The sequence below is a fragment of the Suricata suricatta genome, chromosome 3 (genome assembly GCF_006229205.1).
Source record: "Suricata suricatta isolate VVHF042 chromosome 3, meerkat_22Aug2017_6uvM2_HiC, whole genome shotgun sequence".
Lineage (NCBI taxonomy): Eukaryota > Metazoa > Chordata > Mammalia > Carnivora > Herpestidae > Suricata > Suricata suricatta.
In genome coordinates, this window is record NC_043702.1 from 2,874,521 (window position 1) to 2,891,045 (window position 16,525).

Below are 16,525 nucleotides of genomic sequence, written 5' to 3' on the forward strand. Positions count from 1 at the left end.
GGGGAGGGGAGGTCACACGGGGAGGAGGGGGGAGGTCACATGGGGAGGAGGGGAGAGGTCACAGGGGGAGGACGGGAGGTCTTTTACAACCTTAATATGCCGCCAAGGGACTCGGGAGAATCAGGGGAGCTGATTACAACCGAATGAGCCCTGAGAAGGAGAGAGGGTGTGAGGTCCGGGCCGCCGGCCCCGGGCAGCGAAGCGGCCATCACCCCGGGTGCTGGTGCAGCTAGTGGCCATGCTGGTCGCCTGGGGCACAAACACCTACCGCCCCCGCTGCTGGGCTCCTTTCTGAAGCTGGGGGTGGGGGGCAACTGCATCCTGTACTCGGTGGGCTCGCAAGTGTCCCTGAATGAACAGAAATATCCTATTGAGCAACGGACAGCAGGCAATTTGATAAAAGCATCGAAGGGGCACCTGGGGGGCTCAGTCGGTGAAGTGTCTGACTTTGGCTCAGGTCATGATCTCACGGTTCTTGAGTTCGAGCCCTGCGTTGGGCTCTGTGCTGACAGCTCGGAGCCTGGAGCCTGCTTCGGATTCTGGGTCTCCCTCTCTCTCTGCCCCTCCCCCACTTGCTCTGTCTCTGTCTCTCAAAAATGAATAAAATGCTTAAAAGTTAAAAAAAAGAAAAAAGTGTTTGAAAATGGAAAAAAAATACCTAGTTTTTAAAACTAGTGCAGGCTAAGAGAACTTTCCCACTAAGTGGCCTCTGATTACTATGACTCCCGGCGTCTGCGTGTGCAGCCAGTGCCTGGGGTCAGGTGACACCGGTGCCAGTGTCTCGGGCACGTGACAAAATCCACCAGCACCAACACCTCCACTTTGTCTCTACCTCCCGCCCACACGCCTCTCTCCAGAGATGGTCCTGAAAATGCTCCTTCGAATGATCGTCAACGGTCACTGCTGGTGTGACCAGCACACCGGGGCTCACGGGTGGGTGTCAGTCAGGCCCCTGTCCCAACGAGAGCCGAAGCTCGCCCCCGAGACAACGGGAGGGGAGGGGGCGTCACGTTAGCCACCAGCTCAACAGCCGAGTCCGAATAATTAACGTGAAAACTCAAGAGGGCCTAACCCAGTTTTTAATGGACACGTGCGATTCTCGGGGGAAGGCACTGAGGAAGAGCCAAACCCGTGCTTTGCATAAATTAAAGGAAAAAAAAGTACAAAAAATAAAGGTAATTCCAGAGGCACACTTGCACCTGTATTTGTCTTTCTGACGAGGGGAGAGGACGTGGTGATTTGCTTCCAAATATCTGTGTCGTCTTCAAGCTACCACTGATGTGTGACAGACACTTGTTCACTTGGGTCACTTCCCAGGAACTGCTGGAGCGGCCCTTCCTGGCAGAACCGCATTCCCGCCTGTCCCCATCACTGCGGGGACATCGGCCTATGGCCGGATTCTCCTAAGGAACATTCTGGCCCGGAGTTTCTAGGCACCTTCCATCTATTCTTCAGACCCCACGGGAGAGGGGCCCCAGATGTGGCCCCGCCCTCCCTGCTTCTGCTCCGGCACAGCCCACAGGCAGGGCAGTGTCCACGGGCACCTCGGCGGGTGGCCGGCCTCCTCCTGCAGGGAATAGGAGCCTGGGTGGCGGCATCTGCGGTGATTGCAGGAGAAACTGGAAATCCAGGTTTTTATCTGAACTCTCTCCTGCTCAGAACACTGGCTCAGCTTTGAAACACTGGCTCTGCACCGCTGGCCCTGGGAAAGCTCCAGCTGCCTCCCCGCGGCCTGGAAAACTAGAGCCTTCTGAACAAGGAAAGCCCTCACGCAGTGCCTGGTGTGGACGTCCCCACAGGGCGTGACCCACAGAGGACGCGCGTCTGGTGGGTGGGGACTTATTCTTCCACGTGGACTGCAAGGTCACGGCCAGGCTCACTGCTCTGAGCTCAAGAGTCCGCGTCCCGTCAGCACGACACGGGCTCGGGCCCGAGATCGTGAAACTAAGCAGCAGACAGTGTTAACAGGGGTGTGAACACACGGCCGCCGCCTTCCCAGGCGGGACAGGACTGCCTGCTCCCCAGCTGTGTCCCCCGCCCGGGGGCTTCAGTCATCACAAAACCTATTAAAACACGTAAAACCCACCGGGGAAATATTTTTCAGTGCACAGTTGGGTTCGTTAAAAAAAAAAACCAATAACCCGTTCTTTCGCATTTTAATTCAGAGGCGGCTCCGGATTCTAGCTTGACCGTCCACGGCTGCTCTCCGGCCCGGGCTGGGAGCCGTGTGCGGGTGCGGGTCGAGGCCTGGGGCAGAGCGTTGGGGCAGGGCGTCTGGTCCATGCCTCGCGCGTTGCCAGGCCTGACCTCGAACAAGTCACGGTGCATCCGATCGCGGGCGGCATCAAAGGGACAGGGGGGCCACAGGTGTCTGCGTCCGCACGCCCTCCCCACGGCCGAGAGCGGGGCCGCCTTACCTCCTTCTGCTGCCGCTCCAGCTCCTTCATCCGGATCTCTCGGGCCTCGGCGCGGGCCGCGCGCTTCGCCGCCAGCCTCGCCTCCGCCTGCAACACAAGGAGTTTCGTGAGAACACGGACCAGCGCCTCCTTCCCAGTCAGGGATGAAGCTTAATCAACGTACAGGAGCACATCGCTGACTCCCTAGAGCTCAGGGCCACTGGGAGTGACAGGGTCACAGTAACATGGATGGCCACCATTTAGGGAGCCCTCACTAAATGCCGAGTGGACGGCCGTACGCTCCTTGCTACAGCCCCGTTAGGTAGATGTTGTTACCATCCCAGTTTATAGATGAGGGAACTATGGCACAGAGAGGGTGAGTAACTTGACCAAGGTCACACAGCCCGTAAGTGGCAGGGCTGGGCGCTGTGCCTTCCTCTGGAGCCCTGAGGGACTATGGCAGGAGTGAAGCATGTGAGCTGGGCATGGCCACAGGCCACTGGTTCAACCCCTCCCTTTAGACAGCAGGAAGTGGAGGTCTGGACAGGCTGCCAGAGCGTCCCCAGGCACGGGGCTGGGGCTCTGGCGGCTGCTTTCCAGGACGCCTGTCTGGTCGCCTCTCAGGACACCCTGGGCCCTCAGCGCCGTGCAAACACCTGCAGTGCCGGGAAGCCATCTTTTTTATCAAGAGAACAAAGACCACAGCAGGACGTCTCTAGCTGCTGGAAGAGTTACATGAAAAACAAAACCACCTCGGCTGAACTATGTATCAACTACTTAGCCCCACCGCTCTGAAGATGGGCTGACCGACGCCATGAACTTGCCACCTGAACACCGCTTCCCGATTTTACAAATCTCACGTTTATGCACCACTTCAGCGGACACGGTGAGTGGCTCAGTCGGGTAACAGGTGCAGGTGCGCCGGAAGTCAGGCTTGCTTTCTGGTGCCAAACACATTCCACCTTCTTTCCACTTAATTTTGGGGGGTTGGGTAGGGGGTTACACCTGTAATTCTCCCACCAACAGCTCTGTAGATACTTTCAGATGCTAAAACAGGGCAGGACAGACGGCCACGTACTCCTGGTGTGGCGTGGGACCAGCACACAGGAGGGGCCTGAGCGTCACCGTCCAGCTTCTCCCAAAGGACCAGGCCCCCGCCAGGGCGGCAGTCTCCACGCGCCCCCCCCCATTTGTATGGAATTACAAGTTTATCTGCTGTGCAAATTCTCATCTAAGTTGAGAACGGACCACCACTGACCTCTCAGAGGTCGCCCAGTGCATGTCCTCATTAGGAATCTATTCTACCTTGGTTCATTCACAGGGTTCCTTCATCGGCCCGAGCCCAGGTCCCTCACGTCAGCGGCGTCTACAATCACAGTGGCCTCACAACTTTGATACCTCGGTGCCATTTCCAATTCTGTAAACCATGTGACGCTGCGTGCAGGGGTGCTCGGGTCTATAAGAAGACCCAGCAAAGCTCAAGGGGAGGGGTGGGGAGGGGTCATCAGACAGATGTCCGGCCATGCTGGGGTGCTGTGGCCCATTGGGGGCCAGCAAGAGGGCGAGGTTCCACTGAGTGCCTTCCTGGGGGAGGCGTGGCAGCTCCCTGTTTAAGCCGGTCCAGACCAGACTGATGAGGCCTCAGCTCAGGTGGGAGGGGCAGGGGAGGGGTCAGGAAGAGAGAAGAGAGGTCATGGAGGAGGGCGAAGGGGAGGGGCAGGGTGGGAATGTGAGGAACAGGAAGGGGGACAGAGGGAAGATGGGCACTTAGGCAGGGCGGAGTGTGGCAGCCCTGGGAGTGTGACGGATGCCACCCCTGTGGCCCGGTTATGTCCTATGGCAAAGAGAAATGCAAAAATAATTAAGGTCCCTCAGCTGATTCAAGAGGTAATCAAAAGATTCTCCTGGGTGGGCCTCACCTAATCAGGCGAACCTTTAAAAGGGACTGGAAGTCAGACGGATGCTCAAGCTGGCATGTGTGACAGGGCCTGTGAGGGGCCACATGACAGGGACCTGCAGGTGGGCGGGAAGAGCTGAGAGGGGCCCGGCTGACAACAAGTGCCCGCACCCTTGGGAGCTCTAGGGGACTTCAGGCTCCAGAAACGACCGAAGCTGGTGAGGCCCTGAGTGCAGAACCCAGGAAGCTGTGTCCAGATATTTTTTTTTTTTTTGGAATTTTTTTTTTAAGTGTATTTATTTTGAAAGAGAACGAGTATGAGTGGGGGAGGGTCAGAGAGAGGGAGAGAGAGAATCAGAAGCAACCTCCACACAGTGTAGTGTGGAGCCCGAGGTGGGGCTCGAACTCAGGAGCCGGGAGGCCATGAGCTGCGCTGCAACCAGGAGTCCTCCGCTGATGGCTCCGACCAGAGAAAAGTGAGATGAGGCCCGTGCGCCACTTCGGGATTGTGGGCATCTGTCACAAGGTGACTGCGAGCACGGGGAGGTAGGCTCTCGGTGGCTCCTGCTCCCACAGTGCTAGTGTCTCTGACCCGAGGGGTCGGGCACCCCCACCCCACCCAGCTCCGGAACAGCTCTGCTCGGGACCAGCCGAAGATCCCTGATGAGCCCACCTATGTGGACAGACTGGACACCTGGGGCTGACCGTCCCCCAAGATGGGCAGGCCCCCCAAATAATAGCCCATCAGACGACAGCAGCTCCTCTTGGGCGCCCCCCATCCCCGGGGGCCCTCATGTCCAGCCCAGGAAGTCCGTGCCGGCCGTGAGGATAATCGCAAAAAGGACCAAAGCCACCAGCCCCCAATCTGAGGGACCTTGGCTCGTAACAATGAAGGAAGCAGATGAACAAACCAAGTTTCAAAGCAGGGAAGGGGCAGAGAGGGAGAGAGAGGGTCCCAAGCATGCTCCACACTCGATGCAGAGCCTGATGCAGGGCTCGATCTCATGACCATGAGCTCGTGACCTGGGCTGGAATCAAGAGTTGGACACATTCAACGGACCGAGTCACCCAGGCGCCCTTGAACCCACCTCAGTTTAGAATTTCGGAAGGGGGTGAATTTGTAATTCAGCACAATTTCCCGCCCTGGCGAGTGTGCCTCACACTCGCCACCCACGGCTCTCAGGAGCCTCGTGGGACTCAAAACACCCGCGAGACAGGACGTGGCCCCCCGCCGTGCTCACTTCTGGGAATCCGGCTAAGTAAAAACCCACAGACATACAGGCCAACATGTAACGTGGTCCAAAACCTCTGCACGGGCGACTCTGTGCGCACAAAACTATGATCTACATAAGAACCCTGACCCTGGTCTGAGACGCCCCAACGAAAAACCGGGGGGTTTAGACAACATGATTCACCCCAAACTGCTGACCTTGCCAAGAATGCACTAGAGCCTGGCCTGGAGCCCGGGAGACGGGGATCAAGCCATCAGCACAAAGTCATCAGAGAAAATCCGTGATGGGATCGAGTCATTATATGAACAAAACACACAAACAGCTGCGGTCCCCACCACTTCCCGTGAAGCCCGGCCTTGCCGCCCGCCTGCCCCACGGTCCGGGAGGCCGGTCCAGGGCTCCGTGGGCCTCAGGCCAACGCTTCTGTGGTTCAGGACAAACCCACCACCACCCACGCTTTTGCAAAATATAAACTCACAGCCAGGTCGGACGGCATGAGGGTTTCCAAACCGGACTTTCACTGCTGTGGGGACTGCAGTCACCGGTGGTGGCCAGCCAGGGCCACCCGACCTCGGAACGCCTTCAGACACAGCCGGGGCAGGACCGGCTGGCTACTGCGTGGGTCCTGGGGAAAGCCAGGTCGGGGAGCACGGTGAAGGGGGAGACGCCCGAGGGCCAGGGGGCAGGCCCTCGCACTCAGCCGCTGTGTCCGGAATCCTCTCCGGAAGGAATGTGGATCCACGAACGGGTTTTATGGAGGGACACAGTGGGGTCGACTATGGTTTTAGAAACAGTGCTCCGGCTGAAATGTGGGAGCCGGGAAAGGGGTGAGGCAGGCAGGGTGAAATCCGGGGAGCGAGCAGAGGCGGCTTGGGAGCGGGCGAGCCTGTGAACGTGAACGGAGGCATGAAGGATGAACCAAAGGCGCGAGGCCAGGGGGCTGGAGGGGGGCCAGGAGCCCCAGGTCCTGGGAGGAGCCCGTGTGGTCCAGGAGCCAGCGCACCTTGCCGGCGAGTCCCCACCCCCCACCAGGCAGACGGGCGTGGTGCGCAGGGCGCTTGCCCAAACCCGGATGCGCCGTGTGTCCTGTCCGTGGACCCCTGCGTGCCTCCAAGGGCTGTGCCTCCACATCAATCCCCCAAACCCCCAAACTCAAGGGAGAAGACGACGGTCAGTCGACGCTGGAAGGACAGAAAGGATGGGAGAAAAGTGGGCGGGTTTGTGGAGTTTAGGGCACAAGGTACAAACCACACAGGCTTCAGCAGAGCAAGCTCGGGACACGAGCCTGCACACGCCACCCAGCGAGGGGTCTGCTCAGCCGCTCCCGGCTCCCAGGGAGCTCCGAGGGTGCACCGCCGACTGACCTGGGACCAAGCTCCTTCTGTGACCTCAGGGCACCTGCTAGGGCAGCGGCAGGGCGAGCTGGCTCGGCCCTTCCTCCTGGGCCCTGGGCTGCCCTCTTGCCTCCCTGCAGCAGCCAACAGGAAAGGGTGCCGAGCCCTCAGGGGCTCCAGAAGAGGCGGGGCTCCAGGCCCAACCCTCCTCCTGCACCCGGTGTGTTTTTGTTGAGATACATAGTAAAATATTTAAGAAGAAATGATACACTCTTCCTCAGACTTGCCTTCTGAAAACTGGGGGGAGGGGGGGGAGATGGGCGGGGGCTAACTGGCGGTGAGCTGACAGGCACTGCGGCTGGCTGGGCCCTGGCTGTCAGAGCACCCCCCCGCCACACCCCGAAACCTGGGAATAATTATGTTAGAGATGCTGAATCACGCCACCCGGAGCCCCCGGGTCAGACACTCTTGGAGAATCAACTCGTCTCTGGTGGGGGACGGGTGGCGGGCACTTGCTCAAGTGCGGGACCTCTGCTTTCTGTTACCCAGTCTATGTTTGGGTATGTTTGACAGTTTTCGGAATAACTAGCAAACACTTTAAAGGAAGGAAGAAAGGGGGGAGGCAGGCAGAGAGAAAGGAAAGTAACGAAGGAGCCTGGAGCCCAAACCACGCTCACTGATGCCAGAAGGTGGCCCCGGTTCTGTGGCTGGGAACCGCCACGCCCCCCAGCCAGGCCCCCTCTGCGGCCGGCGCCCCTCCAGAGTCGGGGGCAGGGGAGTGGAGAGCTGATCCAGGCTCCTGGCCGGAATGCAAGTGTCCTCCCCCCGCCAGGGGCCAGCTGTGCCCTCCCCCCAGGGGCCCCCTGCCCTGGCCAGCGACCCCACCAATGGAGCTTTAGAGATCCTGGTTCTTTGAAGATTTTACTTCTTTAGCAACCTCTACAACCAACGTGGGGCTCAAACTCAACCCTGAGGTGAAGGGTCGCACACTCCACCACCTGACGCCCCCAAGCACCCTGAAATGTTAGGTTTTACTGCCCTGCACGCACCACCCTGCATGCACCACACAGGCACCGCAGGGCACGCTGACCCCAGGGCCTCCTAACGAATGGCTCACACGCCCTGGTCTCCCTGCGAGGTCCCCGGGGCCACAGGGGCACCCGGATGGCGGGGGGACGCCTCTCCTCTGCAAGGCCTGTCCCCGAAGCACAGGCCCGGCCGGGCTGGGGGACAGGAGAAGAGTCGGAGGAAAAGCAAGGTCTTCTCCTGCGGGGTCACTACGCCACGGGGGCAGCCTCGACGGGCTCGGGTTCCAGAGCGGGCCACCGAGCAGAAGCCGATTGCTCCCGAGCAGGACAGAGAAGCAGCGCGGGGAACAGTCAGACGCGCCTCCTGCTCGGAGCGTCACACAGCCCAGGCCGTGACACATCCGTCATCCCAAGGTGCGATGGAGCTCAGGGACAGCTGAGAACTATACAGAGACCGAGGAGGGAGGAGGCAGGGCTTGGCGGACAGGCGCCGCTCACCCTGCTCCCGGGCCAACCTCACCCGTCCTGCGGCGGGGAGGGGGGACCTGCCCAGAGTGGGGCAGCCACACACCATCCCCCAATACCTTGCACCCCAATTCCAGTGGCATCTGGGGACTCTAAGGCTCTCGTGGTTCCTCCTCCTTCAGCCGCCCATAGGACCCCACATGACGCCCTTCGCGGAGGAGCACTGAGGGGCACCTGCTAGAACAGATGCCCTGAGAGCAGGATCCGGAGGGAGGAGGAGACTCCGTCACCTGCAGCACCTCGGGCCACTTGGGGGAGCCCGGCTCTGTCCGTACACATCCTGAGCCCTGCGGCTTTCCCGGGACTGGAGCACGCTGTGGACTCGGCCTCCCCACCCGCCTCACCCTGCAGTCCCAGAAATGTCATTCCGCTCTGAGACTGCGGTCCCTCCCAGGGCTTCTGGAACCCTCCATGGGAGCAGGAAGGGACTGATGAGCCACAACTCTGGGGCGAGCTTGAGAAAGGGGACTGAGACGCACGGCCGTCACTTCCTCCTGCTACGGAGGAGAGCCCGGGGGCCCGGACAGGCACCAGGGCGAAGGTTCCGGAAGCCAGCCACCACGGCCTCAACGCAGAGCCCAGGGCACCCTCGTGCGCGCTGCTGACCTGCGAGGTGACCGTGCGCTCCGTGACAATGGCGGCTGCCATCTGAGAACAGGTGTCTGACGGGAGACTGTCACCACACGGTAAGAACACCGCCGCGGTCCACGGAGGGGGCTGGGCCGTGGCCACGCCTCAGGGACCCCAGCGACTGCCATCTCCTTGGTCTGTTCCCCAGGTGTAAAGTGGAAACGAGCCGCATGGCTGTTCAGAAACGCAAACAGTCCGTCAGCTGAACAGCGTCTCCAACACTAGGGGCAGCTTCAGCATCGAGCCTACACGTTTACTCTGTCCGTTAGGCTTTGGAATCAAGCCCGACTGAAAAGCCAGACTCTTTTTCCAGGCCACATAACTAACTGTGGGTCACAAGCCCTCGGGGAAAGTTTAAGGAAGTAGCGAAAGTTCACTCATGTGGATGTGATAGGAAGATAACGCAGTCGAGGCCTGACGTGGTGACAAAGAACCAGCTGTGTTTAGAAATAAGCAGAACGAGGGCTCCTGTGGCTCAGCCGGTCAAGCGCCTGACATGCCGGGCACCCACCGCCCCGGGCCCCTGCGTGCGGGGCGCCCACTGCCCCGGGCCCCTGTGTGTGGGGCACCCACCACCACCCCGGGCCCCTGTGTGTGGGGCACCCACCACCACCCCGGGACCCTGGATGCCAGGCACCCACTACCACCCCGGGACCCTGGATGCCAGGCACCCACCGCCCCGGGCCCCTGTGTGTGGGGCACCCACCACCACCCCAGGACCCTGGATGCCAGGCACCCACCACCACCCCGGGACCCTATGTGCTGGGCACCCATCGCTACTCTGGGTCCCTCAGCCACGATGTGCATTTTATGTCAAAAACCATGCTCTTCTTCCCCAAACCCCTGCATACACAATTACTGCACGTTTCCCCCAGGGCGGGGGTCCACTCTCCAGGGCCATGTCTGTGACCACAATCACCACCGACCGGATGATGCTTTGGCAGCTGTGGACGGGGCGCTGCCTACCCTGTAGAGGGCATGTTGGAAACCTGGAGGGTGTTGTTGGGATGTCACACTGAGGGCATTTAAGGGACAAGACGGTGGCGCCTAGGTGGCTGAGCCGGTTGAGTTTGGCTCAGGTCATGATCCTAGGACCATGCGGAGCCCCACACGAGGGTGGAGCCTGCCTGGCATTCTCTCTCCTCCTGCCCCTCCCCTGCGCGAGCAAACATGCACACACGCACACGTGCTCTCTCTTTTCCTCTCTCAAAACCAGTGGGGCAGGGGCAGGCCATGGCAGGCCACCCATCCCGCACTCAGGCCTGCACGATGAAGAACTTTCCCACTGACTCTTCAGGCAGATAGAAAAAAATGACTCCTCAATTTCAGGTCGACAAGCGGATTCCAACTGACGCGTGAAGTCAACGTATGTTTTGTGCAGCGTTAACATACCCCGGAGATGCCAGGGATGTGACCGGCATGAGAACCGAGGGAAGGGCACCCTGGGCTTCGCTCAGAACTCGCCCGAGCGTTGGTGACCACTGTGGAATGCCGGCCACGGGACGCGCGGCCTCGGGGCTGGGCAGCCTGCGTCAGCTGCCACGTGGTGGGACGCGGCTCTGCACGTGCCGGCGCTCCATCGTCCTCTGGGGCACCGGGGCCGGGGCGTTTCTGTACCGAAACCCACACTCTGACAGCAAGTTACCTCCCCCTTCTTTCTGGTCAATGCTACAGTTAAAACATTACGCAGACGTGAAATCACCTGTACCAGATCTTACCACCATGAACTTCATTTCAGCTGAGCAATGAGAATGTTAAAGACCTGTTACACAAAAGAGGCGCCGGGTCTGACAGGGCTGAGCACCGCAGTGCTTTTATTTTTTTAAATAAAATGCAGGAAGAAGGAGCTGAACCTTCCTACGGCCGCTCTGTCCAAGCAGCCCCGGTACAGGTGAAGGGCACGGGTCTGGGGGCCACTGCAAGAGCCATAAACGAAACAAAACACCCTTTGTCAATTTTCCTTTAAGGTTTGGAGGACAGAAAGCTTAAGACTAAATCTAAAACACCAGGTTTCCATCAAAAGCAACTCCAATGGGTTCTGGAGTAGACTGTACAATTATCACGGAATTTTATGGTAAAACACCAGCCTTCAGAGGAGCCTTTACCTTGCAAGACTGAGGGGGCTGGGCCATGGGCCTCCAGGAGCCCGGACGGGGTGCCAGGTGGAAACGCCCAGAACATTGGGTGCCCCCCGCTCTGCAGGTAGGCACGGGCTCCTCAGCCGGGGTCTGGGCACCTGCAGGCAGAGACGCCCAGCCTCTGCTCTGGGCTCTACGGCTTACCAGGTATGTGGGCTCTGACAAACTATGTAGCCTTTTTTTTTTTTGGTATTAATCATGCAGTATTTACTTACATTATTTTATCCTATTTCCGGGGTAATTAACACACAGCGTACGCCTAGTTTCAGGGGTTCAGTACAGTGAGTCGATGCTTCCACACGTCCCCCAATGCTCATCACAAGTCCTCCGAATCCCCATCACCTATTTCCCCTTCCCAGCTGTTTGTCCTCGAGGTCAGAGTCTGTTTTTTGGAAGCGACATCACTTCTGAACAGGGCCCTCATCACAGGGAGCGGGGGGACCTACTCTGTGACCTTCAGAGACCTGTGTCTTTCCGCCGGGGTGACTGCTCCTATGGAGAGACTGCCGCTTCTCCCTCCCCATTCTGCTACCAGGAATCTCCCGACTTTCTTTTTCTGAGTAATGAACTTCTTAAAAGCACCGCACATGCCAAAAACAACAAACTGGGATTATCCAGGACAAAATCATCCACGTCACTTTATCGACAGCAATGACTTCAGTAACACTGACTCGGACTCCACAGCACCCTCCTTAGTTCGACTGCTCCCGCGGGCGCCGACCGATAAAGGAAGGGGTGCACGGGCCCGCCACGCGGGCAGCTTCTCCTCTCGCTGCCAACGCCTCCCGTGATTGCCTGAGACCAGAGAGCGTTCACCTTTCCTTCAACAGCCTCCTCACACTGGGATTACGGAGGAAAGCACGCCGGCCACAAGTAACAGTGTGGGACTGGCAGGCGACAACATCCTGGTGGCTGTCCCTTTGCAGCCAGTGCACGGGGGCCCAGCTCCCTTCACCTTTACCCGCTCTGCGCTGCTCACGGTCTCCTCTGCAAACCCCATGTCTGCAAGGGGTCAAGAAACACTGAAATTGGGGGTGTCTGGGGGGGGCTCAGTCGGTTAAGCGTCCGACTTCGGCTCAGGTCATGATCTCACGGTTCATGGGTTTGAGCCCCGCATCGGGCTCTGTGCTGGCAGCTCGGAGCTGGAGCTGCTTCGGATTCTGTGTCTCCCTCTCTCTCTGCCCTCCCCTGCTCCCGCTCTCTCTCTCTCTCCCAAAAATAAACAAACGTTAAAACCAAAAATGGAAACTGTTCCTTCTCAGAAGAAGGCGGGGCACGCCAGACGCTCAGAGAGCTTCCCTCCATCAGGCAGCACACGGCTCTTTACAACCGTTCCTACGTTCAAGTGATGCCCCAGGAGCCAGGAGCCAGGAGCCCGCCCGGACAGAGACAGGAGACATCCCTTCAGTTCCCAGCGAGCCTGTCTGTTGGGGTGGGTGGCCTGGGGTGCAACCGCACGACACCCAGGAAGAGGCTTCTGGGGGAGATGCTGACACCCACAACAGCTACAAAGTTAGTGCAGGATGAAAGCAGAAACACCGAAATTTCTGCAGCTCTTTCATTTCTACTGTTCTTTTCCTTATCGAGAAAAATGAAGTCTATGGAAAGTTCTTTTGTCTGAAAACTACCAGGAAGAGAAAAGAAAGGCTGGATAAACTGGAGATGTCTCACCGTGCATTTAGGAGCAAGGACATGTGTCCTAAGAGGCTCCCTTAGCAAAAAGACACCCTCCAGGCCAGAGGCTGCAAACAGAAGCCAAGAGCAGCCACAGAGCAGAGCGTTCCGGGAGTGGTACACATGGGCGACAGTGATCAGCACCAGCTCTGAGTCAGCTCTGAGCCGGGTACAGTGCTTGCTGGCTGTGTGCACTCGGGAAAGTCCCCTGACCTTTCTGAGCCTCAATTTCCCCTTTATCTGTATGGGGAGATAACCAAACAAGGTTCAGGCTGGGGCGAGGGACGTTTACAGAGACCATTTAGCAAGGCTGCCACCGCAGGGTTCAGGAAACGGGGCCTGTTAACACTTAACAGCATCCCACACAGCGGTATAGACCCGGCTGCGCGAACTCAACTCAGGTTTAAAAGCACCTGGAGAAGACAAGCAAGGTCAGGCGCCCACCAGGAGACCGTTCAGGGGGGAATCTCAGAGGAGGGAGGAGAGGTTCCCAGCCCCGCCCCCTGCCCAAAGGCCACTCTGTATTTCTCTTCGCCCTGGAAGATTACACATCCACTTGCCACAGATAACAGAAAAAGACATAATGACCAGATACGATGTTGCTTTGGCAAGCCCCACCCCACAAGTGACACAAGTGAAACATTTTGGTTACAATTAAAAGTGCTGATCAAGTAACTGAGAATAAAATACTTTCTTTCCCACTGCAAAGAAGCTGTGCTTTAGACTCCAGGAAAAACCACTTACAGGACTTCAACATCGTCCAGCTACCGTCCCAAGGAGAAAACAAAAAACCACTTGAGCTCTGGCTCTTGCCCGAATGGAGGGAGGAAGTCTCGGATGACACCCTGGTGGTGGTGTCGGTTTTGTTGCTTACTGGAATTCGGCCAGGGGGAGGGGATTTTTCAGCAGTCTGCGATCAAATGCATGGCAATTGTGAATTCTTACATTACGGCTGTAATATGTGGAAGAAAGAAGCTCATCTATTTAATTTTATCTAGAAAGTGAGAGTAATGAAAATGTAGTACACCCCTTCCATGGAAATGGGCTTCTTTTTAAAAAAAAAAACCCACACACTAAAATTTTGGTGGCCCCGAGTAAAAGCTGCAGGTGATAAAAAAAAAAAAAAAACAACTCTGCTCCTCCCCTCTGGGTGCAACCTATAGTGGGCTGTAGCAGGCTTATTTCGATAACGGGTTAGTAATTTGAACCTTATGGCTCCGAGGCTCAAGATGAATACTCTTAAATATGAACACATACTTGGAAACACTGAGTAACCAGTCATAAACAATGTCCCTGCTGAGTCACATCGCCTGATTTTTCAGGGATAACAGATTCCTCTCGAGCATTGCCTTTTGCGGAGCAGGCGCCTTACACCGACAACCAGCCTCATGATTCTGTCCAAACCAGATAAGGACTTTAATCAGGTAATACTCCAGGCGAGTTCGCCAGAGACCAGTTTTGCAACTATAAATTGCTGGATTTCCTGTGCTCGGTGTAAGTGGCCGTTTAGACTGCAGGGTTTTCTGCTTTAAAAAAAACCCAACAAAACAACAAAACAACAATTTGCTCAGGAGGCTTCCGCTATGTGTATTAGCCTGGGCTGAATAGAAACGAACTCTTAGAGGGAAAGGGGAACTTGGTCTCTGGCTTTGCCCTAGCGGGCCGCTCAATCCTATGAGAAAAGCCCTAACTTAACTATTTTTATATCTTAACTGCGTGGGGAAATGACCCGTAGAAAACCAAGTGATTCCCGGGCTCAAAATCTCAGGGGGCTGGTGGCTGGGCCTGTGGCCTCTGCACACGGACTCCGGTCAATGCTCACACTCGCCTAGCCCTGGGGGCCCTTCGCATGGGTGCCCAAGATGGTGTGATGCAGCTTGGGAGACAGTCAGGACAGGGCTGGTGGTCGGTCTGTAAGGGCTGGTGCCAATCAGTATGCGGAAAGAGACCAGAGGTGACACAACCCGTCAGAAACATGAGGAAGTTACAGAAGTTCAAAAATGTATGGTTTCTAAGCCCGCCTCCTCGGAGCTCGGGGGCCAGAGCTGACTTGTGTAAAGAGCCCCCAACCGTTCCTTCAGCACGTCCTCGTGACAGAGCCATTACCCTCGTAAAACAAAGACGGGAGTTTTACTTCTGTCTCCCCACGGCCCACTCTAAAGTACTTTGTGCTTTCTTTAGTAAAAAACAAACCAAAAAACCACAGAAAACAAACAACTCCCATAGGCTCACAATTCCTTGTCAGAAAATCCTGGGACCAGATGCTTTGTTTCAGAATTCAACATTTTAGGATTTCAGAAGGGTAAAAAGTTGCAAACACCACACAGTCTGTGCTCGTCCAGAGTGACAGCCCTCCATCGAGGCCATTCACAAGCTGCAGAGAAATTCATGAATATTCTCCAGGAGAGGGAGAAAGACGGAAAACAGCCTCCCATCAGCCAGACCAGGTCTCCCTGCCAAGTGAATTCTGTCACAAACTTTACCAAAGGGGGGAAAAGAATAAGCAACAATTTCTGAGCGTATTGGAGGTACAGTGGAGCCCCTCAATCAAAGCGCACTCCAGACTCTCCCGAGACCTGGTCCCACAGCACGTCTAAGAAGTGTGCGTCTCGGGGCACCTGGGTGGCTCAGTCGGTTAAGCGTCCAGCTTCAGCTCAGGTCACGATCTCACAGTTCGTGGGTTCGAGCCCCGTGTCGGGCTCTGTGCTGACAGCTTGGAGCCTGGAGCTGCTTCTGATTCTGTGTCTCCCTCTCTCTCTGACCCTCCCCTGCTCGTGCTGTCTCTCTCTGTCTCTCAAAAATAAATAAAAGACATAAAAAAAAAAAAAAAGAAGTGTGCATCTCAACCAGATCCAATCCACAGGGCGAGGGCTAACGGGAGCCGGGCCAGGGCTCCAGGCTTCTCTCTCCTCATTAGTCCGATGGCCGGTGCCCCCTGTCTCCACATCCTGATTCTCCATGTTTACTCTTTCCTCCTTCGAGGGCTCCCTGCCCAGCACTCCATCCCTGTGAGCTCCATTCTTGCCCAGGGCTAACACAGCCCTGTGCTTGCCATCTATGGTTTCCCCGGGGAACACCACCGCCTCCCAGCAACCTTCTAGTCCTTCCTTCTCCCTCCCCTGATGGTGACTCAAGAATCCCTATGTCGGCTCCCAGGCCCCTGGAAAGCAGCCAGGTGAAGGGGTAGGAACCAGGTCCAAATGTCTGGCTCATGGCAGGAGCTTTAAAGTGAGGCCATAGGCACTCACTAAACTGGACATGAAAAATACCCACCTGATGGTACTCACTGAGGAGGGCAACTTTCAAGTGTTATCCATCGGAATCTATTTCTACACCTGGCTCTGGCTTACCAGTAAACTCTCCAAGGTCAGGGCTGTCTTATTTACCTTGGATCCTCCACACACTCCCAGTAGATGATTAATTTCGGCCTGATGACGGAGGGATTGTGTCCGCCTCAATTTTTGTCAAGGCTTCCACAAAAGCCCAGGGAGGCGGAAATCTGGGGTCTCTCTCCGCAGCACTGACACCAGGGTCTTTTCCAAAGTGCACCCCTTTGCCTTCCTGTGTTCCCAGTCGAAGTCAACCACAAGCTTCGTGAAAACGGGTAATTACAAACCTTTCCCACCTTACCCCCTTGTTCAATCCTAATGTCAAACCGTCCCCACATACAA

General features: G+C 57.0%; 1 protein-coding gene across 1 annotated transcript in view; it reads right to left on the minus strand.

Moving 5' to 3' along the window:
* LRRFIP1 (LRR binding FLII interacting protein 1) overlaps positions 1-16,309 on the minus strand; it is a gene marked incomplete at its 5' end in the record, with an annotated part of 72,536 nt that extends 56,227 nt beyond the window's left edge. The window contains 2 exons of the mRNA XM_029932855.1: positions 2,418-2,504; positions 16,241-16,309. Of these exons, the coding sequence (XP_029788715.1) occupies positions 2,418-2,504; positions 16,241-16,309 (156 nt within the window). The remainder of the gene's footprint in view (positions 1-2,417; positions 2,505-16,240) is intronic.
* Between the last annotated feature and the right edge of the window lie 216 nt (positions 16,310-16,525).